The sequence below is a fragment of the Lontra canadensis genome, unplaced genomic scaffold (assembly GCF_010015895.1).
Source record: "Lontra canadensis isolate GAN:19392208 unplaced genomic scaffold, GSC_riverotter_1.0 scaffold19, whole genome shotgun sequence".
NCBI lineage: Eukaryota > Metazoa > Chordata > Mammalia > Carnivora > Mustelidae > Lontra > Lontra canadensis.
This window is the reverse complement of record NW_022631013.1, coordinates 20,511,509-20,537,633: the sequence shown is the minus strand read 5'-3', so window position 1 is coordinate 20,537,633 and position 26,125 is coordinate 20,511,509. Positions and strand designations below refer to the sequence as shown.

The window sequence follows — 26,125 nt, the reverse complement described above, 5'->3', positions numbered from 1 at the left end:
CTGCCCCTGAGAATAACTTTCTGTTATTTCTCTATATGGGTTCTCTTCTATTTTAACTGCTCTGTGTACATATGTTCGTATTTTAAGCTGCCTCATATCCTTCTTAGTAGTGGGGATAAATTATAAATATGTAAAACATAAAATAGACAAAAAATCTGAAGGCTTCCTTAATTAGTCATATAGCATATAAATAATAGCAATAGTTAATAAGAGTGTCAAACGCTATACTCAGTCCTTAACATGGACTGACTCATTCAATCCTTACTATAAAACATTTCCTGTTGTAAAAACATGACAAGAACAAATCCAAGTTTAATTTAATTTAATTTTATCCAAGTAAGTTTAATTACAGATTTTCAAAACAACTGCACGGTTTTATAATTCTTTTTAGATGACAGCTGCCTGAGAACTAGACACCACACCATGGTATCTTGGCCTCTCTACACCATGTATTTTTTCCTTTTTAAAAACATTTTCAAAACACAGTGGCTGGAGGAACCTAAGTGTTTAATAGTAAGAGAGTGTGTAAGAATAGCATTTGATAAAATATTGCCCATCATGATCATGAATACTTGTGAAGATTATCAAAGCAACAGGAGAACTGGATACAATGTAATATAAAGTGCAAAGGGCAGAACAAATTGGAAAGTATGCTATGATTGTTACACTATAGAAATATACGCCTATGAAAAAACACTGGGAGGGAATATATAAAAGTGATGTTATTAGGTTAGAGGGATGTCAGCTTAATTTTTCAAAATTTCTGAGTATTTTATGGTTTGAACTACAGATACACAGAAATCCAACTATAATGTTATTTATTATTCTGCAGATTTTAATAGTATAGAAAAATTACCTCTTTTCAGACACTTTAAGGACAGCTAAGTCTCATTCCCATACAGCTCTGTTTTAAAGGCATTTATATACAGTAACAGTGACAGCCAACATTCATCGAGAACTTACAATGTGTCAGGCACTGTCTTAGGTACACTACATGTATTAGCCAGCCTAATCCTTACAGCCCTAGGGGTTTGGCTCTATTATTATCCCACTTCCATAGATGAACAAACTGAGGCAAAGAATGGTTATGTACCTTGCTTCAGGTCACACAGTGAGAGAGCCAGGATTTAAATCCAGGCAGTCAGCTCCAGATACAGCACCTCTAACCACTAAGCAGACTATTCCTGAATTCTGTACAGATCAAAGTATGTAAGGAAAAACATGGACATATTACTTGACTGCTGTCTCAGTTTTCCCGTCTGTAAAATGAGGATAATAACAGAACTTCCTTCACAAATTTCTTGTTAGGATTAAATGAACACCATACATGTAAAGTACTTAGAAGAGTGCCTGACATAAATTAAGGGCTTTGTAAGTGCTTCTTTTATATTACCTATATTACTTTAAGTGTTTTAGTGGGCTAGATATTTTTCAAATGAAAAAGCAAACACATATATATGCAAAAATTCACTGTATGTCTCAGGTAGCCGATGTGGTCTTACCTTGCCTAGGAACAACATGAAATCCCCCACTGTGTTGATGGCAGCCACCCGTAAAGCATTCTCCACAAGAATGACAAAGGCATCCTTAGCAGAGGTGCAGAAGTTGGTGCTGTTGATAGCTGTGGCTGTGTATGCATTCTGCACAAAAGCAAAAAATGGTATTTTCATCAGTAAATGTAATTTTACTCTGTTAAGCTATAAACCAAATATAGTTAAAGCACAGCTTGTGAAAACAGTTCCCAGTTAAACCCATGGCTCTGGTAAGGTACAGGTTAAAACTTAGCACAAGGAATATTAGACATAAAAAAAAAACCAAAACCCAATATGGTAAAAAGAGCTTTTCAGTTGGCTTATTTCAGTCTTTTTAAAACACTGGTATTTATTAAGGCACACAAAGCTTTCCAATATCCATTAACTTCTTCCCCGTCTTAGTAAATCAAACATAATTTAACCTTTCCTAGATGTCTCGGGTTCATCACTGTGAATATCAGGGATGCATTACTACCATTTCAATGGTGTTTTAAAAGCCACACAAATAGATAAAAGGCATAAGGATGCGTGCTGTTTTATCTGGAACACCGACCATCTCCACTTGGTGCTTTCGTCTGTGCTGCCACTTCTCACAATTTTTGTAGTAGACAGCTATTTGCTGCCCAATACACCCCTCCCTCCTGGGAGCAGGGCCCCAAGTCCCCTTTGAGAAAAGAGTCCTTCCCCCTTCTCTTAGAGTCTGAGTGGGGGACACTACCTCTAGCTCTGGGGGCGGGCCCTGATTGAGGTAAGCCAATCAGCCCGTTCTACCCAGCTCCACAAGGCCGGGTTCAGGGACTGGGACATAAACTAATAGAGCCAATGAAAGCCAAAGATGTTCCCTGGGGCTTCTGGGGAAAAAGAAGGCTCCTTCTTCCATAAGAGCTCCTGCCAAAGTAGGTCTCTCATTTTCCCGGAGAGCAAGGTATGAAGGGATGAACTGCCAGGGCTGTTTGGCCAACATAATGGGGAGAGCCTGAAGCTGCTGGAGGTTACAGCATGAAAGGGAGGGCAAGGCTACCATCATGGAAGCAAGAGCAGAGAGAAACCAGGGACTTGTACTGGGTGACAATGTTTGCATGATTAGGAACTAGCCACATGTTTGGACTTTAGCCTAAGAAGCTAATAAATTGCTAAGAATCTCTCTTCTCTCCCCCTCCCCCTTTCTCACTTTCTCTTTTTTAGGCCAGATGGAGCTGGCTCTCTGTCCCTTGTAGTACTGAGTCCCAGGTGACACACTTTTATTCAATTATACCTGCTTCTGCTGCTCCGTGTCCTCTCTGACCCTCTGTCACAGACTCTGATTTTTTTTCCCCTTTGTACAGTGCATTCTAGAATAGGATTGACATTTTCTGGGAAATGTGAATACATGCTAGAACATCAAATACATCTGAGTCGTAGGAAGGGAAAGTATGTAGGCTTTCTGGCTAAAACTTATAATCCCGATGAGTTTTTGGTTTAGTGTGGACTTAAATTGTTGGTGAGTCCAAAATGTTCATGTTGTTGGAAAACTGCTGCACACGAAGGGCTTACTTTACATTGTGTTGTCTATGAAATTTTGTTTTTTTTTATTTTTATGTATTTATTTATTTATTTAAAAGATTTTATTTATTTATTTGATAGAGAGAGAGGTCACAAGTAGGCAGAGAGGCAGGCAGAGATAGAGTGGGAAGCGGGCTCCCTGCTGAGCAAAGATCCAGATGCAAGGCTCGATCCTAGGACCCTGAGATCATGACCTGAGCCAAAGGCAGAGGCTTAACCCACTGAGCCACCCAGGCACCTGTTTTCTTTTTTTAAAGAGTTTATTTATTTATTAGAGAGAGAGCAGGAGTAAGGGGAGAGGCAGAGGGAGAGGGAGAGAGAGAGAATCTCAAATAGACTCTCTACTGAGCGTGGAGCCTGATGCCGGGCTGAATCTCATGACCCTGAGATCATGATCTGAGCCAAAGCCAAGAGTCAGATGCTCAACCAACTGAGACACCGTAGGTGCCCCTGTAAAGTCTTTTTCTTTCTTTCCTTTTTTATTATTTTTTTAAAATATTTTATTTATTTGAAAGAGAGAGAGAGCACAAGCAGGATAGAGGGAGAGGGAGAAGCAGACTCCCTGTTGAGCAGGAAGCCCAATGCAGGGCTCGATCCCAGGACCCTGGGATCATGACCTGACCCAAAGGCAGACGTTGAACTGACTGAGGTACCCGGGGTCCCCTTTTTTTTTTTTTTAATTGAAGTATAGTTGACACATCATGTTACATCAGTTTCAGCTACACAATAAAGTGACTCCACAACTCTGTAAGTTATGCTCTGCTCACAAGTGTGGCTACCGTCTGCCACCACACAGTATTACAACACCACTGACTATTTTCCCTACGCTGTACATTTCATCTCCATGACTTATTTATTCTGTAACTGGAGGCCTATATCTCCCACTCCCATTTAAACACTGAGCTTGGGAGATACAGTCTTTATTTTATGAATGTTCCTCTTGTACGCTTGTTAGTTAATAGGAATTTGGTATGAAGATGAAGTCTGAGTCACCAAAAATTTGTTGCCATTACACAATTAAATTCATTGATTAAAAATACAGAATATTTTAGGGCCAAGGAAAGAAGACTACACTGAGTAGGACACTAATTTTTCACCAAGGGAGCAGTATATAATGATGCTCTTTGAGAAAGACAGTATGATTTTGCTATATATAACTCCACTAAACAAATTGGGGTAATTTGTTATCGGAACATACTACTACATTATGTTCGCAGTTCTTTTTATCTCAAAAGCTAATATACAGAGTCTTTTAAGGAAATGGTACTATTAAATTGTTCTGGTAGCAATAATTTGCTGCTTGCTCTCATATATTGTCATCAGCCAGTGTTTCTTATCAGTTCAAAGACAGCAGGCACCAAAGAGTTAATCACTTAACTGCAGTGGTCTACATTTCTTCATCTACAAAGCTTCTTTTCAAATATTCTGCCAAATGCCTCAATGACATAAAAATAAACTATACTTTTGATCTTACGTAATTTTAACTCTGCTGAAAGATAATGGAGAAGACCTTCTCAGGCCTGATCTATTCTCAAAGAACCAATACAGTTCCCTTCATACTCAAAACAAACAAAAAACAACAAAAAACACGTTTAACAATTTATTCTAAAGCAGAGGTTGAAAAACTCCCACCTGTGCACCAAATCTGGTTTGCTGCCTACTTCTGTAAATAAAGTTTTATCAGAATACAGCCATGTTCATTTGCTTACATGGTGTTTATGGCTGTTTTCAGGCTACAATGGCAGACCTGAGCAACTGTGACAGAGTCTATATGGCCACAAAGCCAAAAATATTTACTATCTGTTCCTTGACAGAAAAACTTTGCTGATCCCTGTTCTTGAGTACTGCCCAGGATCAATATCACCCTTGTCTACAGCCTACGGAACCCATCTTCTTATCCCTTCAATCTTCTAGTACCTTTCTCTACAACTTCAAAGTCTTCCAGCATCTTTCACTAAAATGCTTCAGTTCAACGACAGACAGATGTCTGTAATGATTTGAAATAGAACATCCCATAAGGAAAATACCTTACTTCTGTTATCCTAAGACATGATCAAGAAACTAATGTCAGTTACTTAATAACAGGTTTTCAGGGGAAGATACCCTGCCACATTAACTATATATTGATTATGAGATGCTTTCTGAAGTTAAAAAAAAAAAAGCATTATGATATCTAGAATCAAAGATATTGGATAACCCATTTAAATCAAATAGGTAGTGTCTTAAATTTCACCTCCTCAATGAGGATCAACGACTCACTCTTAACTATGCTATTCTCCCCTTTCCAGTTTGAAAAGGATCTTCTTTGAAAGAGACAGAAGCAAGAGAGGACCCACATACCTCCAATCTCTCTCCTCTAGCATCAGACCAGCTGACTCAGAGAAGGCCTAACAACTCCAAACTAAACCATAAAAGCTTTTCTGTTTTACAATAATTTCAGAAGAAATTATTATTCCTCCTCTCCTGCTTCCTTCTTCTCTCCCCCATGCTGCCCCACCCACCCCATCTACATTTAGAGCAGAAGCCTATTTATTTATGGACATGGAAGAAGGCAGCAACAATTTTTCTCTACTCCTAAGTTCCAGGGCTGGATATGCTCATAGAAATTTAGCTTTCTTGGCAATATTCCTACAGATCTGTGCAACTCCTTTGTATTCTACGTAACCGAAAAAAGTTAAGTGGATATTTTGTAAGCTCTTTCTCCCACTCCCAAGGCAGAAAGATGAGCTGCATGTGACACACACAGGTCAGGATGACCTCTTCAGGAGGAAAATTGTGCTACAGATCACAGCAGGACAGTGAAAATTTCCTTCTACTTCTATACCTCCTAGTCTGAAAGGATTCACGCTAAGGTGCTCAAGAAATTCTGAGTTCTTTGTGCCTTTCCCTATTACTATTCTCTGAACTTTCTGCTTAACTCCTTGGTTGAGATTTTTCCAGCCCACCTCCTTTCTCACACAGCCTTCCTGATCTTGAGTAAACCGCCCGCAGAGAGGCATCAATGATTAACATTTAGCGAGTGCTCAAAATGTGCACAGGCAGGATGGAGGCCTTAAGGCTATATAACTCCCAGAAGCAAGATAAAGGTGATCACCCTCCAGGAAGCATTTTAAAAGGATGACTGTTAGGCCCAAGTGGTCCTGGTAATATCTGTGTGTGACAGGATGAGGTGAAAAAGTCCTGGTCACATGGAAGAAAATGTTGGGGTAGAAGGTCACCACGTAGATAACCCAGGTCTGCTTGGCCACATGTCCCAGAATACATCTACATTTCTGTACCTTTCCTTTCTTCACTTACAGACTTAAAAATTCTCTTCAAATTTAAAGCCCCTTTAGGGGGCACCTGAGTGCCTCAGTTGGTTAAGCAGCTGTCTTCGGCTCAGGTCATGATCCTGGAGTCCTGGGATTGAGTCCCGCATCCAGCTCCCAGCTCCGCAGGGAGTCTACTTCTCCCTCTGATCCTCTCCTCTCTCATGCTCTCTCTCACTGTCTCTCTCTCAAATAAATAAACAAAATCTTTTAAAAAAGAGATAAAATTTAAGATCTTTAGATAATAATAGGAGGGAGCTAGACAACAATGGTAGGTAAAGGGAACAGATATATACCACTCTATGTGTGGATTGTTATGACTTAAATAAGGGAAAAGATAATTAAAATTATCCCTTTCTTGTTTTGAGTGAGGAATGGAGGGGGCAAAAAGTCCCACCAACACCATCCATTTCATTCAGTTTGGTTCTAAATTCTTAGACTTTTTAAGAAATATAAGAATTAATAATATGTCACAAATCTTAAATTGTCTTTATTTTTTAATTTCTCTTTAAAGACTTTATTTATTTATTTGACAGAGATCACAATCAAGCAGAGGCAGGCAGAGAGAGAGAGGGGGAAGCAGGCTCCCTGCTGAGCAAAGAGCTCGGTGAGGGGCTCGATCCCAGGACCCTGAGACCTGAGCTGAAGGCAGTGGCTTAACCCACTGAGCCACTCAGATGTCCCAAAATTGATTGTCTTTAAAACCATCACTTGTTTTAGTTTATAGCATGAAACATGAAAATTTGAGATGTTTGCATATTTTCTATAATAATCTATACTCTAGTCTTCTTTATGTTGCATAAAATGGGTAGATATTTATATGGAAAACAGGGTGATATCCTAGCGAGAAGTACACAAACTTAGATTTGAAAACTTCCTCCATCTCTCGGTCAGATGGTCTGCGACAAGATGCTAGTCTCCACTTTCTCTCCAAAGGAAATGAGCCTTCCTTGTAGAGTTGTAGAGAAAGTGATAATATAGATTAAGTGCTTAGTATGGTATCAGGTAGTAGGTGCTCAAAAAATACTCTTTGCAATTCCCACTCATACTTATGTCAAGAAGAGCTTTATAATCTTAAAAGCTTGGCAGCCAGAAAGCAGATCCCCTCCAGTATTAAACTCCACTATCTCCAAATGATGTCGAAGAAAACCGAGGCCAGAGTAATGCCCACAAAAAACAGATTCTAGACAGTCTCTCCACCTAAAGTGAATTCTGTTAGATGAGATGTATAATCACCTTCCTGACACATTAAGATAAGCACTGGCAGAAACAAAGAGCAGTTTATAGTTCACTCTGTTTATGTGCAAAACTCTAACACCTATGCTATAAATAATTAATGGCTTATTTTGAAAACCCAAAGGTCATTTTTGAAGCCAGCTATTTTTTCCATGCAGTATGGCACTGGACTATGGATGGGGCTTCCAAATTTCATACTGAGCTGCAAAACAACTCTGGTCTAGTCTACCTCCGTACCAACACTCCTCTACTATTATCCTCTAAGTACTGGCAACAAACTGGTGGCCCATGGTCAACTGACACTGTATGGCCCGAAGACCCTATCTGCTCTGGCTCACTCAGATATATATTTTTTTTAATTAGCTGTCAACATTTTAATAGTAGGAGATAAAATGCAAACATCCAGAATTCTGGCTTCGCTTGAGAAACTGGAAGAGTTAGAAACTGTCTATAAATTCTCATATGGCAAGAATATATCTGGGCTAAGAAGTGACTGTCTTCTTTGATTGGAATATGAACTCCTCAACTTGCCAGTCTCTACCACTCTCTGCTGCCTTGGACCCTGTCTGCTGCTCTCATTTGCATAAGTAAAATAATATACCTCAACTGGCCCAGCAGGGGTCTGCCCTGTCCAGCTCTGCTCAAGGCTTTTGACTTCAAAGCTGCATACCAATCTCAGGAGTGATAGCAAAAGAAAGGATGGGAGGAAAACAATGCAACAGGCATTAACTAATTATTTACCATTTCCAAAGAGTACACAGAACAGATCTCTGAATGGGAGACTCCATATGTAAAATGTGAGCCACAGTGCCTGGCACAGGGTAAGTGCTTGATAAATATTAGCTGGCATTATAACTAGTATTATTATTTCACTGTACTCTATTGGGCACTGCAAGGATAATTCCAGAATGTAAACAGGTGATGAGATAAAAAAATTTTGAAAATTAGGAAGGAGGGATGCCTGCATGGCTCAGATGGTTAGGTGTCTGCCCCTGGAGTCCTGGGATGGAGCCTGGCACTGAGCTCCCTGCCCACCAGGGAGTCTGCTTCTCCCTCTGCTCCTCCCTCAGTTCCTGCTCTCTCTCTCAAATAAATTAATAAACTATTTTTTAAAAATGTAAAAGAAACTAACAATGAACAGTACTACAGAATAAGAGTCATCATTACAGAGGACTTGCTGTTTCCAGCCACATGCTTGGGGTACTACAGATATCATCTCTGCATCCTCACGGTCATGGCCACTATAGATGCTATTATTATCCCCATTTTACAGATGACGTGTATAGACCGATAAGACAGTCTGTAAGTAATGTTTACTGCACTGAAGCAAAGTCTTAGAAACTTTTTCTCGAAGCTAACAGTATTTCAATGAAGGTAACTTATGTTACCATGGTCAGATCATGGGTGATGTTTTGTTTTGTCTTGGTTTTCCAAACTCTTCAGTATTTTACATTCTATTGACTTTTAAAGAAAATAGATACATCTTTAGAAATACCTCTTGTTTTATCTTTGCCAGAGCTCTCTTATCTTAGAGTAAAACACTGAGAGTTCTTTATAAAACAATAAAATGGAGGGGGAGCGATAATATTTACTAGGTGATGACCAAGAGCCAGGCACTGTAAGAGTTGGTTTATCTGCATTATATTTCATCCTTACCTAAAGCCTATGAGGACAGGTATATTTTTCTCCACTCCCTGAAGAAGGAAACAGAGACTCTGAGGTTACACTGAGCTTGCCAAAGAGTTAAACTGTTGGGATTGAAACAAATCTACAATATCTGGGCTCTCTATCCACTGTATCTCCCCCCAGTTATCAACTGTGCCTTTTCTAACAAGGATATAAAAGTATGGATTCAATCCAATGTGTATGGGGAAAAAGGAACTTCATTTTCAGAAAGCGGTGATAAAACACCAGAGAGGAAAGGAAAGGTGTGAGCCTCCTGTTATCTCGGTGCCAGTTCTGGCTTGATCTCTAGCAGAGCACTAATCTCAGAACTGCCACATGTATGCAGCAGCTCTGAGAAGAATGCTCCTTCAGACACCAGCAGATCATACTCTTGGGCCTTATTACTTTTTTTTTTTTTTTTTTTTCCAAATTTTAGAAAAGTCTTTAGAGCTCATCTATTCAGTACTGCCATGATTCCTGTCATCTTAAATACTTTAAAAGGATGGGTGCCCACCCAGCTCTGAAACATTTCACAGAAACAAGGATTAAAAAAATTCCACTGGCAACTGATACTTAGGCTTAACCTCTCATGCTAGGAAGTGTTCCAATGTCTTCAATCTGTTGACCTCACTTCAAGTGAAATTCCTGGGCAAAACAGGAAGCAGCCTGGTAATCAGTCCCCAGAGGGCAGCATTTCGTATTCCCAAACAGACCTAAGTATTAGTTTGGAATTAATCTCCTGAAACCTTCACTCACTTATTTATTACTATGTTACTGCTTCCCTTGTATCTTCAAACAATAAAGATCCAAAACGCACAAAACCTGTACAAAAAAAGACCAAATTGAAGTTTGGATATACGACTCAGGACTGCACTAAATTGCTGATTCATGTTCATCTTGGGATGAGCTAAGAACTTTGGATTTTTTCACCTGGTTACTAAGCATCTTAACATCATGCGATTTGTTCTCTTCCTTCAGTAAAACTGCACATCTCCTTTTTGAAATGCTTTCTTTTGGTTTTATGACACCCTGTTAGCCTTTTAAAATCCAAATAGTCACTGATTAACAATTCATCCAGAAAACATTTATTTTTCTTCTTTTTTTTTTAAGATTTTATTTATTTATTTGACAGAGATCACAAGTAGGCAGAGAGGCAGGCAGAGAAAGAAGGGGGCAAGTAGGCTCCCTGCGGAGGATAGAGCCCAACTCAGGACTCGATTCCAGGACCCTGAGATCATGACCTGAGCTGAAGGCAGAGGCTTAACCCACTGACCCACCCAGGCGCCCCGAAAACATTTATCTTTTAAAAATATTTAATTTATTTATTTGAGAGAGAGAGAGGGCATGAGCAGGGAAAGGGGCAGAGAAACAAGACTCCCCACCGAGCAGGGAGCCTGATGCAGTAGTCAATCACAGGACACTGGGATCATGACCTGAGCCGAAGGCAGACGCTTAACAGAATGAACCACTCAGGCGCCCCTCATTCAGAAAACATTTAAAGACCACTTACTCTATACCAAGCACTGTGATAGTCTCTGGAGAGACAAAACTAAGATCCCTGTCTTTGAGGAGCTAAAGGTCTAAATGTGGAGATAAAGATATAAACAGATGATTTTCATATACTGTTTTCAGTGTTTTCACAGAGGTATGAACCCGTGTTGTGAAAGGTTGGTGGGGACTGAGAGAAGACTGCTTTGAGATGACACTCAGGCAGAATCATTAAGGATCGGAAGGAGTTAACCAAGCGCTGGAAGGAAGTCATTCCAGGCATGTTTGGTTAATTGCGAGAGCAAAAGGTTCCTGTGGGAAGGTGGTAGAAATTGAGAACGGAGAGGTGGGTTTAGCATCTCTCTCTGCGGATGAGCTATTTAGTGATGGGTATGAAATGTAATGATGATTATTTTTAGTGCATCTATCAACTTTTTGATAAGGATGACTTGGTCCTAAACTGAATTTTAAAGAATGTAATTTTTCAAATTGCTGTGGTTGATACTAATTATTTTTAATAACGACCTTCTAAACACTTTACATCCATACAGTATTATAATCTATAAGAATTTATTTTGCTAATGAAATGTCATGCCTGCTTCTTCATATTAACCACAGAACTCCAATAAAGCAAACTCCAGGAACGCTAACCACCACAAGGACTACCATCCTCGGACTACCCTTGAGTGAATGGAAAACACATTGCTACTCCCGAATCACTTAGCCATAAATGGTGAGAAAGTCCATTTCTATCTTTAGTCTATTAGAAGAGGGCATTGGCACATCACAATTGATTTTCAAGAAATGGAGAGAAGTGGTTAAAAAAAATGAAGAAGATGGGAAGAGTGAGTCCCGGCATGTCCTGTGTGCCCAGGCACAGCAAGACAGAGGAACAAGCTGCTCCCTAGGAACAGTTATTCTGTAATACCAGTTCTTCCGTTTGACCCAAGAAATGATAGCATTCCTCTGACAATATTTCGCAGGCTAGTATCACAGTCTTTAAGCAGCTGGATTTCTCCTGCCAAAAAGTATCAGGATAGAGAGCACACTAGTCTTGAACAATAGTAGAACTAAAGGACGGGGTGCCTGGCTGGCTTGGTGGGTTAAGCCTCTGCCTTCAGCTCAGGTCATGATCTCAGGGTCCTGGGATCAAGCCCCGCATTGGGCTCTCTGCTCAGCAGGGAGCCTGCCCCCCCTGCTTATCTCTCTGCCTATTTGTGATCTCTCTGTCATAAATAAATAAAAACTTAAAAAAAAAAAAAAAGAACTGCAGGGAAAAAATGAGTTTAAGTGTCACAGTGACTTTTCATTAAATTAAAGCTTTCAAACAACATTCATTCATTCATTCATTTAAAAAAAAGTAGGCTCCTTGGGGCGCCTGGGTGGCTCAGTGGGTTAAAGCCTCTGCCTTTGGCTCAGGTCATGGTCTCAGGGTCCTGGGATCGAGCCCTACATCAGGTTCTCTGTTCGGCAGGGAGCCTGCTTCCACCTCTCTCTCTCTGCCTGCCTCTCTGACTACTTGTGATCTGTCAAATAAATAAATAAAAATCTTAAAAAAAAAAAAGAATATGATAGAAATAGATATACCTGAACATGCTACAATATACCACAACATAAGAAATACATAAAATCTTTCAAGGAGGGGCACCTGGGTGGCTCAGTGGGTTAAAGCCTCTGCCTTCGGCTCAGGTCATGATCTCAGGGTCCTGGGATCAAGTCCCATATCGGGCTTTCTGTTCAGCAGGGAGCCTGCTTCCCCCTCTCTCTCTCTGCCTGATGCTCTGCCTACTTGTGATGCCGCTCTGTCTCTCTCTGTCAAATAAATAAATAAAATCTTAAAAAAAAAAAATCTTTCAAGGAAGCTCTGTTATTTTATCTTGGAAGAGGAAACGATGAACCTGTCTTTGAAAGTGAATGTTAGATTGATTTCTTAAAATCTTTTACCTGATTTAGATAATTTAGGCACTTTTCAAGACACCAAAGGCAACAAATGCAAGATTTCAGCACACATCGAGCACAAGCATTTTCCTGGGAAGGACAAAAATTTGAAATAATTAAAAACCAAAGAATCAGATGATCATACAGAAAATTCCAAATGTTAGAAAAATAAATAAAAGTTAAAAAAAAATCAAAACCTATGTTTCAAGGCCTCTACACCCACACCCTCTTTTCCCTCAAAATGTAATAGCTGAATTAGTTTTAATCAATTTAATTCAACAGCTAGTTAGTACCTACTGCATATAAGATAGAGTAAGGTATCTAAGACCAGAAAGGAACTTACACTACCGTAGAAGAAAAAAAAATGCTAAATATAAAAAAAAGGTTAGAATCAGAATATGCAGTAGATCCTAGTGTGATGAGAGTGGAACACAGAGATGACATCATCAAAGAGGAGGAGTAATCAGGGAAGGCTTCTGGGAAGAGGTGTCATGTGAGCCAACCTGTGTTGAAATGCATGTTATCTCCATAGTCAGGGACAGGGAGCAGGCTCCAAGGAGGAGGGTGTGAGTCAACACAGAGGAAGAGAAGCAAGGGGTACTTTGCCAAACCAGTGATATGATGGATTTGCCAGAGCATATAGAGAGCAAGAATAGGGGATAAGGCAGAAGGGCTGGATTCTGTTTGCTGGGATTTTGAAGAAAACATTCACAGCTATGGACTTAACATCACTGGGAGCTTTACACATGCAGAGCTGAGGTCTGGAGTGTGACAACCACAGAAAGCCCAAAAATGTTTTTTCTCCTTACCTTTCCTTTGAGCTGACTGTGCATGTACATAAGGATCATTCGTGGAATTTTGACTAATGTGATAATGAAAGATCCTTTTGCCACCGTACCCAGGTGATAACGAATAAGGCGATTCACTGATGCCAAAATAGGTGTAAATGGCAAATTCCTTTTATCCCTATTTAAAAAGTAACCAAAAAGACAGTTAAAACAAAGCCCAAGTACAGGAATGGTTTAAACCCAATGCAGTGAAAAAAATCAGTTCATCTAAAAAAAATTCTAGCTTTGTGGCAAAATGGCAAAGTAATATATAGTTAATACAGATGCTACTGATGTACCAAATAAAATTAATGCTTCATTTCTCTATGGTAGTTTCATAGGGTTCTTAGGCTCTAAGACTTTAAGTAAAATGAAACTGTGCTTTGAAAGCTTTTCCTCTAAATACTTATGGAATTAAATGTACAACCAAATGTACAACCAAAAAATGGAACTTAAAAAAAATGTTTAGGGTGACAATTGGTTAGGCGTCCAGCTCTTGGTTTCAGCTCGAGTCCTCATCTCAAAGGTCGTGAATCAAGCCACATGTTGGTTCCATGCTCAGTGTGGAATCTGCTTAAGACTCTCTCTCCCTCTGCCCCTCCCTCCCTGCTCTCTCTCTCCCAAATAAATATATAAATCTTAAAAAAAAAAAAAAAAAAAGATGTTCAATCTAGACCTGGTACCTCATTGTAATAGAAAATTGTAAGGCTTACTTATATTCAGCTCCGAAGTTAGGAAAGGGAGTCACGATACTTATTGTGATCCAAACAAATTAAAAAGGTGTGTTATCCTTTGACGGATCTTTAAGTTTTTTTTTTTTTTTTTTAAAGATTATTTATTTTAGAGTAAGAGCACAAATGTGAACAGCAGAGGAAGAAGGAGCGAGAATCTTAGGCAGATTCTACATGATGTGGGGCTCCATCTCACGACCACGAAGACCATGACCTGAGCCAAAACCAAGAGTCAGAGGTTTCACTGACTGCACCACCCAGGGGCCCCAATGGAAAAAGAACAAAAGACAGTATAAGATTTATTCTTCTGCTAAATATAATTACAGTGATATCATGACCTGCTGTTCTAATTAATTTTTTTGAGGAACTTAAAGAAAAGTATAAAGATTAAAGTAATAATCTCCCATGTTCCTACTGCCCAGAATTATCAGGTATAACATTTTGTCATATTCACTTGAACCGCTTTTTAAAGACATGAAACTTGGCGTGCCTGCGTGGCTCAGTTGTTAGGCATCTGCCTCTGGCTCAGGTCATAATCCCAGGGTCTTGAGATCGAGCCCCACATCAGGATCTCTGGTCAGCGGGAAGCCTACTTCTCCCTCTCCCACTCCCCCTGCTTGTGTTCCCTCTCTCACTGTGTCTCTCTCTGTCAAATGAATTTAAAAAAAAATTAAAAAATTAAAAAAAAAAAGAAAAGAAAAGACATGAAACTCTTACAGCCTCACCTCCATGTCCTTCAGACACAATCCCTTAGATGATCTTAAGTTTTCTGACGAGTATAAATTCTCACCTAGTAAAATAGTATGTTACCACGGCCCCCGCCACAGTCATCTGCTGACAGGCCAGGATGAATTCGCTGATCCATATCAGGCCCACCGCGTGGAACCACCACATGTACTGCAGAGGCCCAGAAACTCTGAACTCCACAAAGCCTTGCTCATTCTGAACAGCACTGCCTAGGAGAATATCAAGGAAGGAAGAGAGAAGCACATACAGCACAAGCTAAGAAATAGGGCTATTCAATGTAAGGCATTAATCTAATTCCCAACGACAGCCCCCTCCCACCCCCTCCACCCCTCTAATGCCCCCCTCCATTCCCCCAAACCACCGACTTTATGATCATGGTGCTACTGAATTAGGAGACAAAAATAATTATCACTTGAAAAGCTGTGAAGCCAGACATTGTACAATGAAGCATTTTGTTTTCCCTGAAGGCATCATATAGTTTTTAAAAGGTCTTCTATTTGAATACAGTCCTTTACCACATCGGTTAATTTAGGCATGAATTTTCAAACACTTTTTTTTTTTTTCAGAGCTATTTATGACTCATCCAATAATTACAGACCTAAATCATTAGCAATGGATGGGAATTCATATTATTTTCAATTGGTGAATGTTGCTGAATGGCCAGAGAGGTCACATACAAGCCTACGATCCTTATGCCACTCCTCACCATTAATTCCATTTAGGGGTCACTTTTGATATGAAGTGTGGTTGCAAGCAAGTCTGAGACTCTAACTATGAATGGTATCAACTCTACTTAGGTTCAGATCTTTTGCAAACTAGAAAATCCCAAGGAAGCAAGATGATCTTTGGCTGTAACTGGGGTTTAAGGCAACCCCACAGCCACCCTGCATTCATCTGTTTGTCTGAGAATGAATCCAAATGTCTGAATCAGTCCTGGAGTGTACTTCAAAGCCATGACCTGGTTTAGACCCACTCTGCTAGGATGATCTAAAAAATCACACACGGGGAATAGGTTGGTGAAGGGCTGTGACCACTACTAGTTCTGAGGGCGATCAGACCTCAGTCATAAATGACTGAGAATTATACCTTAAGTTTTAAAAGAATTTAACACGAATCAGATTCATCACCAAGAGAAAGAAGCAGCAGGTCTTCTTACCAGCGGTGCCAAGAAAAAGAAGTGTCATGATCCAGTATGCCCAAAATAAGACAAGAGCAAAGAAAGTCCAAAAGGGTTGGAAGACTAGCAGTGGCAAGTGAATGAAGACCTTTCCAGCCACGTGGAACAGGGCGATGGTGAGAGCAACACGCTTGCGCATGACCAGCATGATCAGGAACAAGATAACCTGTGTCCAGAGAAGGCAGAGAAAGGCTCCCGTTAGCGTCTTGGGCAGTGAACACAGGAACCGAACAATGGCGGACATTTTTAACATAACCCTTCCTTTCAAATGGGGGAAGGACTATTATTCTCTGAATCCCCAAAATACTTTATCAGTCTTGCGGCACTTAGCGCTCTCATTTGTACACTGAAAATATCCTTAAAGCTAAACATAAAAGGATTTCTCAATTAATAAATCCTAGAATTCTCCTACTTTACTTTTCTACTCATTATAAATCAAAATGGGCTGTTTATCAGTTGGGATGAGGCTCTGAATTTATCTGGATAGATACACACCTGTCACTCTGAAAACAGGGGAGAAGACAATACACCCTGATTATGAAATCAGCAGCCGTGTTTGTGCCTCACCTCCTTTATTGGACCAAGAGCCCCTACACAGCAGGGTCGATGTCAAATTCCCTGCCCTGCATACCCTCACTTGGCCCTGGGTGAGGGCGGGTGAAGGATACTTTAAATTAAAAAAAAAAAAAAAAAAAAAAAAGAAAGAAGAAGAAGAATTGTACTTAAAGATGATTAATACATATTTAGATAATAGTAACAAACAAATACCTTTTGGGACCAATGGTTTTGTGTGGCTTTTTTAATTTTTAAAGCTCAATTAAAAGTTTGGGATTGATCTGAGAAGTGTCTGAGATTTTTTTTCCCTTTTATCGCTGAGGAGAAGATGAACTGAAGATATGAGTATAGATTATTTAACCACATGTTCATTGGTAATTTACTGTAGAGTGCCCAGCCAGCAGGGCTCACCGAGTTGGAATAATGTTGTTAAAAGTTGAAAAGGCAAAAACGGGAAAATAATTAGTGAACAAGCAAAAGAAATGATATGAAGTGGTGTGTTTCTTAACATATTTTAGGAAAGAAAACTATTTTTAGGGGCACCTGGGTGGCTCAGTTGGTTAAGCGGCTGCCTTGGGCCTAGGTGATGATCCCAGGGTTCTGGGATCAAACTCCTCATTGGGCTCCTTGCTTAGCAGGGAGCCTGCTTCTCCATCTTGTCCCCACTTGTTTTCTCTCTCACCATCTCTGTCTCTGTCTCTCTCAAATAAATTAATTAATTAATTTAAAAAGAAAAAGGAAACTTTTAAAAAAGGAATTATATTATGACAGTAAGATAACATGTTCTTACAAATGATAATGTAAATATTCTAGGCGGAACTCCTCTCGCAACAAGCAAGCAGTGCAGAATAAAAGGTTGCATCAAATAACACTCATCAATTAGGGGAGCCTTCTGAACACTTTTTAGTGTTCCACACCGTGGGACAGAGATTTTCTCTCATGGAGGTCAGGGTTAGGCATGCAATAGCTAGAAGTGAGTTTCTGCTCCATTCATGATCCCTGTAAAGAAAAATGTAAACCTGAAGGATCCACCCAGGCCCATACTCACTGTGAACACTGTGGCTGAAATGGCATAGATGAGGAGGGCCCGAAGATTGTCTTCAGCTATTTGAAGCTGCTCAGGAATCACAGTTTCTTTGGGAGACCTTCTTTGCTTTGCATACAGCCACCACAGTACCCCTGTGCCACCTGGGTTCAAAAACCAATTGTTTTGGAAATAAGTAGCACGAGAAAATGCATAACATAAATCTGCCCTTTCCTGGATCTTTCCTACACATCACTGTGGGACTGACATAGCAACAATCTGTTTGGTTGGGGGAGGTGGGGTGCGGGGCTGTAACTTTTTGCGGACGTAAGGGGAGCTCCAATTACTCCTTTCTCATCGTTCACACTAAGTACTTAGACATATTCCAGCGTATCAAATAAATGTCCTTCATCCATATTTATTATTTTTTAAAGATTTTATTTATTTATTTGACAGACAGAGAAAAAGCACAAGTAGGCAGAGCAGCAGGCAGAGGGAGAGGGAGAAGCAGGCTCTCTGTGGAGTAGGGAGCCTGATGTGGGACTCGATCCCAGGACCCTGGGATCATGACCTGAGCTGAAGGCAGCACTTAACGGACTGAACCACCCATGCACCCAGCCATATTTATTATTGACACTGAAGCTCAGAGAGAGCCAGCAAAGACAGGTACCCCTGAGAGGAAGTGATCATGAAGAGAGAGTCAGAGCCTGTTGGGACCTGAGGAGCTTGTAGGAAGCAAGTAGGGTCACAGAAATCAGTAATGAAGCTGAGGACTGAGGAAAGGAAAGATCCTCTTTGTTGTGCTATCACAGTAACCCCAGTGCCTCCTGTGGAAACAGTCATGCAGTTGATACAGTATTTGTACAATGAGCAAATGAAGATGAAAGGAGTAATTTCCACCAAAAGCAGGAACAAAGATAGGAGATCTTTGATAGCTTGCTAGCAGCATGTACTAGGATGGGAGTTTTTCTCCCTGTCACTGGTTCAGAGATCCCAAGAGCTAAACTGTAGAGGGGGGCAAACTCTCCACCACATGAGCACTGTATCAGACACCTTCATTCTGAGTGCTCAGAGCATCGACTGTTCTAGGTGCTGGGGACAGAGCTGTGAACAAAACTAAGTCCCCACCCTCCCACCTCATGGAGCTTATATAGTTGTAAGGAAACAAAACAAATAAGGAAATAAGTAAAAATAGAGTATATGACGTCTAAAGAAAAATGTAACCTCTTAATAGGGATAGAAAGTGCTGGGGTTGGGAAAGCATTGTAATAGGATGGGTAAGCAAGGTCTCACTGGTGAGCTGGTATCTGAGCAAAAGAATCAAAGACAGGCCAAAAACAATCTATAAAATTATCTAAGAAAAGGGTGTTGCAGGCAAGGGTAACAGCAAATTCTAAGATGCTGAGGTGGGATCCCCACCTGGCAGGAGAGAAAGGAGGCCACCATGGCTAAGCAACAAGCAAGGAGCAGAGGGTAAAAGCTGTGGGCAGAGGGGCTCTAGGGACCAGATCCTAGTGGAAGGCCTTGTAGGCTACAGCAAGAAAATGGAAGATTCAGAATAAAGATGTGTATGTGTAGGCAGACAAGATAAATGCCTGGGAGAGGAGAAATTGGGCTCAGAGATATGCAAATCAACCTGATCCCTACCTGCACTCAAGTGAACAGTGAAGAGTGTCAAAGGGAAATGCCACCCCTGCCTGGTGGCAAACAGTGAGCACGAATTTTTTTTCCATTGAAGATGAATAAACAAATTTAAAACAACCACGAGTCTATGAAAAACATTTGAAAAAGGGAAGTACTTCCATTTTGAAATCTTTTTTTTTTTAAGATTTTTATTTATTTATTTTGAGAGAGAGAGAGAGAGCATGAGAGGGGAGGTCAGAGGGAGAAGCAGACTCCCCATGGAGCTGGAAGCCCAATGTGGGACTTGATCTCAGGACTCTGGGACCATGACCTGAGCTGAAGGCAGTTGCTTAACCAACTGAGCCACCCTGGCGCCCCCGAAATCTTTTTTATTTTTATTTTTTTCCAAGCTTTTATTTATTTACTTGAAACACACAGAGAGAGAGAGAGAGAGAGCACAAGCAGGGGGAGTGGCAGGCAGAGGGAGAAGGAGGCAGCCCAATGTGGGACTTGATCTAAGAACCCCGGGATCATGACCTGAGCCGAAGGCAGACGCGTAACCACCTGAGCCACCTAGGTGCCCCTTCCATTTTGAAATCTTAAAGAAAACTGTCATAGCCTCAAAAAATGGAGTAAAATATGTTCTCTACAAATAGGAATACAAGTTATGAAGGAAACGGCTGCCTGGCTGGCTCAGTTGGTAGAGCGTGTAACTCTCAATCTTGGGGTTGTGAGTTTGAGCCCCACGTTAGGTGTAGAGATTACTGGAAAATTTTTAAAATCTTGGGCACCTGGGAGGCTCAGTGGGTTAAAGCCTCTGCCTTCAGCTCAGGTCATGATCCCAGGGTCCTGGGATAGAGCCCCGCATCAGGCTCTCTGCTCAGTGGGGAGCTTGCTTCCTTTTTCTCTCTCTCTGTCTGCCTGCCTCTCTGCCTGCTTGTGATCTCTGTCTATCAAATAAATAAATAAAATCTTTAAAAAAAATTTTTTTTAAATCTTTAAAAACATTATGAGAGAAAGACAAAAAGAAATGAGAAAGAAAGAATAAAAACAGAAAAGAAAACAGAACGAGATAATAAAGGAGACATCAAGGAGGATACCGTTCATAACAGCCACAGAAGATACCACTTATTAAACATGTAAATTTGTGTTAGGAAGTGCAAAACCAACACGAACTAATTGAAGCACCACAATGCTTTATTAAGCAAGTATTAAAAGTCCCACTTTTTAAGTGATAAAATTGAAATTCAGGAAGGTTAAATAACGTGCCAATTATCACACACCTAGTTAAGTGGCAGAGCTGGAATTCAGATCTAGTTTTTTTATAAAAATGATCCATCTGCTATAAACTGAATGTTTGTGACCCCCTAAAACTCATATACTCAAGTCCTGTTCTTAGATGGTATTTAAAGGTGGGTCTTTGGAAGATGATGAGATCATGAGGGTGAAGCCCTCACAAATGAGATCAGTGCCCTTATAGTGCAGCTGCCAGAGAGCTCCTCCCCACTTGCACCATGTGAGAAAATAACAAGATGATGGCTGGACGCAGGAACCCAGCCCTCACCGGATAAATGAAGCTGCTGACACCTTGGCTTTGGCCTTCTGAACCTACAGAACTGTAAGAAGTAAACGATTGTTGTTGATAAGGCATCCAGTCGATGGTAGTTTGTCACAGCAGCCCAAAGTGACTAAGAAACAGAAACTAGATACGATGGTGACACACGCTGAAGTAAAAAGAAAGATGGCTGGACGAAGGAAGGACTGGAATAACAAAGAGAGGAGGTCGAGTAAAGAAGTGACAGTGAGGAAAACGAAATCAGTGATCTGGAAGGTACACCTGAAGAGCTCCTTCTGAGTGTAAAGAAAGTGATAAAGGATTCAAACGATAATGTAGAAGATGATAGCAGAAGAATAAAGAATGATGTGAAGAGGAAAACCACTGACACAGAAACAGTACTCAAATACAGAAATAAGACAACTTTTCAAGTTGGAAAAGACACACCCCCGCCACCCCAAAAAAGAGATCATAGGCAAACCTAGTTAAGATTCAGAATCAGACAGAAGTTTTAAGTTATAAGGATAAGTTAAAAATTAGAGACACATCTAGGTGAGTGAAATAGGTGGTGGGCAAAGGCACAAAATTAGACTGGTCTCTAAAAAGTAAAGTACAGACCCAAGGAACATATTGCCTCCTGAGAATTTTATATGCAACAGATTCAATATTCCCATGTTAAGGTAGAGCTAATAATCTTAGATGCTCAAGAGTTAAGAAAATAGAGAACCCACAAGTACTTCATGAATAAGTTACATGAATTCAAATTCTCATCATTAAAAAAATTATCCACCATGTCCAGATGGGATTCATCCCTGGGTTACAAGGATGGTTCAACATTTGCAAATCAATCAACGTGATAGAACAAATCAATAAGAGAAGAGAGAAGAACCACACGGTCCTCTCAATTGATGCAGAAAAAGCATTTGGCAAAATCCAGCATCCGTTCCTGATTAAAATGCTTCAAAGTATAGGGATAGAGGGAACATTCCTGAACTTCATAAAATCTATCTATGAAAAACCCACAGCAAATATCATCCTCAATGGGAAAAAGCTCACAGCCTTCCCGTTGAGATCAGGAACACGACAAGGATGCCTACTCTCACCACTCCTGTTCAACATAGTATTAGAAGTCCTAGCAACAGCAATTAGACAACAAAGAGAAATAAAAGGTATCCAAATTGGCAATGAAGAAGTCAAACTCTCTCTCTTCGCAGATGACATGATACTTTACATGGAAAACCCAAAAGACTCCAACCCCAAACTACTAGAACTCATACAGCAATTCAGTAAAGTGGTAGGATACAAAGTCAATGTACAGAAATCAGTGGTTTTCTTATACACTAACAATGAAAATACAGAAAGGGAAATTAGAGAATTGATTCCATTTACTATAGCACCAAGAACCATAAGATACCTGGAAATAAACCTAACTAAAGAGGTAAAGGATCTATATTTGAGGAACTACAGAACACTCATGAAAGAAACTGAAGAAGACACAAAAGATGGAAGACCATTCCATGCTCTTGGATTGGAAGAATAAAACATTGTTAAAATGTCTATACTGCCTAGAGCAATCTATACTTTTAATGCCATTCCAATCAAAATTCCACCGGCATTTTTCAAAGAGCTAGAGCAAATAATCCTAAAATTTGTATGGAATCAGAAGAGACCCCGAATTGCTAAGGAAATGTTGAAAAAGAAAAACAAAACTGGCGGCATCACGTTACCTGATTTCAAGCTTTACTACAAAGCTGTGATCACCAAGACAGCATGGTACTGGCATAAAAACAGACACATAGACCAGTGGAACAGAGTAGAGAGTCCAGATAAGGACCCTCAACTTTATGGTCAAATAATCTTCGACAAAGCAGGAAAAAATATACAGTGGAAAAAAGACAGTCTCTTCAATAAATGGTGCTGGGAAAATTGGACAGCTATATGTAGAAGAATGAAACTCGACCATTCTCTTACACCATACACAAAGATAAACTCGAAATGGATAAAAGACCTCAACGTGAGACAGGAATCTATCAGAATCCTAGAGGAGAACATAGGCAGTAACCTCTTTGATATCAGCACAGCAACTTCTTTCATGATATGTCTCCAAAGGCAAAGGAAACAAAAGCGAAAATGAACTTTTGGGACTTCATCAAGATCAAAAGTTTCTGCACAGCAAAGGAAACAGTCAATAAAACAAAGAGGCAACCCACGGAATGGGAGAAGATATTTGATAAAAGGTTGATGTCCAGGATCTATAAAGAACTTCTCAAACTCAACACACACAAAACAGATAATCATGTCAAAAAATGGGCAGAAGACATGAACAGACACTTCTCCAATGAAGACACACAAATGGCTATCAGGCACATGAAAAAATGTTCATCATCACTAGCCATCAGGGAGATTCAAATTAAAACCACATTGAGATATCACCTCACACCAGTTAGAATGGCCAAAATTAGCAAGACAGGAAACAACGTGTATTGGAGAGGATGTGGAGAAGGGGGAACCCTCTTACACTGTTGGTGGGAATGCAAGTTGGTACAGCCACTTTGGAGAACAGTGTGGAGATTCCTTAAGAAATTAAAAATAGAGCTTCCCTATGACCCTGCAATTGCACTACTGGGTATTTACCCCAAAGATACAGATATAGTGAAAAGAAGGGCCATCTGTACCCCAATATTTATAGCAGCAACGGCCACGGTCGCCAAACTGTGTGGAAAGAACCAAGATGCCCTTCAACGGACGAATGGATAAGGAAGATGTGGTCCGTATACACTATGGAGTATTATGCCTCCATCAGAAAGGATGAATACCCAACTTTTGTAGCAACATGGACAGGACTGGAAGAGATTATGCTGAGTGAAATAAGTCAAGCAGAGAGAATCAATTATCATATGGTTTCACTTATTTGTGGAGCATAAATAACACAGAGGACACAGGGAGATGGAGAGGAGAAGGGAGTTGAGGGAAATTGGAAGCGGAGATGAACCATGAGAGACTATGGACTCTGAAAAACAATCTGAGGGTTTTGAAGGGGCGGGGGGTGGGAGGTTGGGGGAGCCAGGTGGTGGGTATTATGGAGGGCACGTATCACATGGAACACTGGGTGTGGTGCATGAACAATGAGTTCTGTTACATTGAAAAGAAATTAAAAAAAAAAAAGAACAAAGATGAACTAGGGCACATGCACCCCAATGTTTGTAACAGCAATGTCCACAATAGCCAAACTATGGAAACAGCCCCGATGTCCATCAACAGAGGAATGCATAAAGATGTCTGTATATATACACACAATGGAATACTATGCAGCCATCAAAAAGAATGAAATCTTGCCAGGTGCAAAGACGTGGATGGAACTACGGGGTATTATGCTAAGCAAAATAAATCAGTCAGAGAAAGATAAAAGACATATGATTTCACTCATATGTGGAATTTAAGAAACAAAACAGATGAACATAGGGAAGGGAAGGAAAAATTAAGTAAGATGAAAATAGTGAGGCAAACCACAAGACATACTGAACTCTAGGAAACAAACAGGGTTGCTGGAGAAAAGTGGGTGGGGGATGGAGTAAGTGGGTGATGGGCATTAAGGAGGGCACTGGATGTTATATGCAACTGGTGAATCACTAAATTCTACCTCTGAAACTAATAATACAGCTATATTAACTAAATTGAATCTAAATAAAGAACTAAAAACAAAGATGAATCAAAATTAAGAACTCAAGAGTTAAGTTTTATGGAAGACCAGTAGTTCTCACTAAAACTAGGACAGAAGAATGTAAATAAATTTATAAATGTAATTATGAAACATTTCAAGCCAAAGCAAATTTTCTTTAAAAAAAGATTCAATATATCAAATAATAGTTTAACTTTAATAACCTGAAAGCAAAAATTCAGATTATTTTTAATGGCTAAAATGGGAGCAGACAGAGAGGAATAGGATTGGAAAGGAAGATGTGTATGCTGAATTTAAAGGAAGTAGGGGAAAACCCAACACCTACCCTTTCATTTCAGCCTTTAATAATGATAGGATTCTGGATTGAAGAATATTTTCTGAAAACATATGGGTTACCAATTGTAGAAGTAAAAATAAAATGTATACCTCTAAAACAGGGTGAAAATAACCAGTGAAAGCATAGTTCATATAGCAAAGATGGGGAAAACAAAATAAGAAAGCATACACTTAAGGAAAACATAAAACAGATGACACCAATAAGACCAAACATAGCAGGCAGGATTATAAATGTAATGGCAGCAAACTCCCTACTAAAAAAGTTTCACATTGGGTAAAGCATTTACAAATGCATTGAAAAAAGGTACTTTATTTATTTAAAAAAAATATACATATGTTCTGAATTTCAATGCTAATAGTGGTAAACTGAGGGAAGGTGGGGTGAAACTGTGAAAATTTTAGAGGCAAAAGTAAACTTCTTTTAAAGCGGTAATGGGGCACCTGGGTGGCTTAGTTGGTTAACTGTCTGTCTTCAGCTCTGGTCATGATCCCAGGATCCTGAGACCCACTGGGTTCCATGCTCAGCAGGGAGCCTGCTTCTCCCTCTCCTTCTGCCTTCCCTTCCTCCAACTTGTGTTCTTGCTCACTCTGCTCTCTCAAATAAATAAATTAAATTAAAAACAATAAAGAAAAGAGGTGCCATATGAAAATAAAACTTTTTCCTCTTTTTATATTTCTACTTCCTACCATGGAAGTAGTTAGATAATTTATATTTGGGAGGGGAGGGAATTACTATTCTCCAAAAAAGACAATAAACACAGAAAACCCAGAAGGTTTCATTAGAAATAGTAAAACAAAAATATTAAACAAAATAGAATGTCAATAGACAGAAAAATGAGTAAAAAATTTTATATACACACAATTATCCCACCAGGAGTAGCTCAACCAGAACGAACTTCAACAGCTTAGAAAGGGGAATTCAAGCCATTAAAAGGTTTAGGATCAAAGGAAAGGATCCCTTCCTCTACCAGGCAGGGAACACTGAAAGTATCAAGAGAAAAATTATAGAACAAGAAGCAGAACAGGGCCTCAGTTGCTTTCTTTTTCTCATGGGCTCTTTTCCCAAAACTGATACTGACAGAAAAATGTTAGCCTCCTTTTAAAAAATGTCGTCACTTGCTTTTATTCCAAACGGCCAATGACTTCACCATTTTATCTCATT

The 26,125-nt window shown here is 39.9% G+C and overlaps 1 protein-coding gene across 3 annotated transcripts in view; it reads right to left on the bottom strand.

The window, feature by feature from the left end:
• The window catches only part of SLC44A1 (solute carrier family 44 member 1), a 194,810-nt gene that overhangs the window by 57,684 nt on the left and 111,001 nt on the right, over nt 1–26,125 (bottom strand). For all 3 annotated transcript variants that reach the window (XM_032860763.1, XM_032860762.1, XM_032860761.1), the window contains exons 8-13: nt 17,795–17,934; nt 16,171–16,357; nt 15,058–15,223; nt 13,519–13,675; nt 12,716–12,799; nt 1,503–1,640 (exon numbers count right to left, since the gene is read on the bottom strand). In XM_032860763.1, coding sequence (XP_032716654.1) covers nt 1,503–1,640; nt 12,716–12,799; nt 13,519–13,675; nt 15,058–15,223; nt 16,171–16,357; nt 17,795–17,934 — 872 coding nt within the window. The remainder of the gene's footprint in view (nt 1–1,502; nt 1,641–12,715; nt 12,800–13,518; nt 13,676–15,057; nt 15,224–16,170; nt 16,358–17,794; nt 17,935–26,125) is intronic.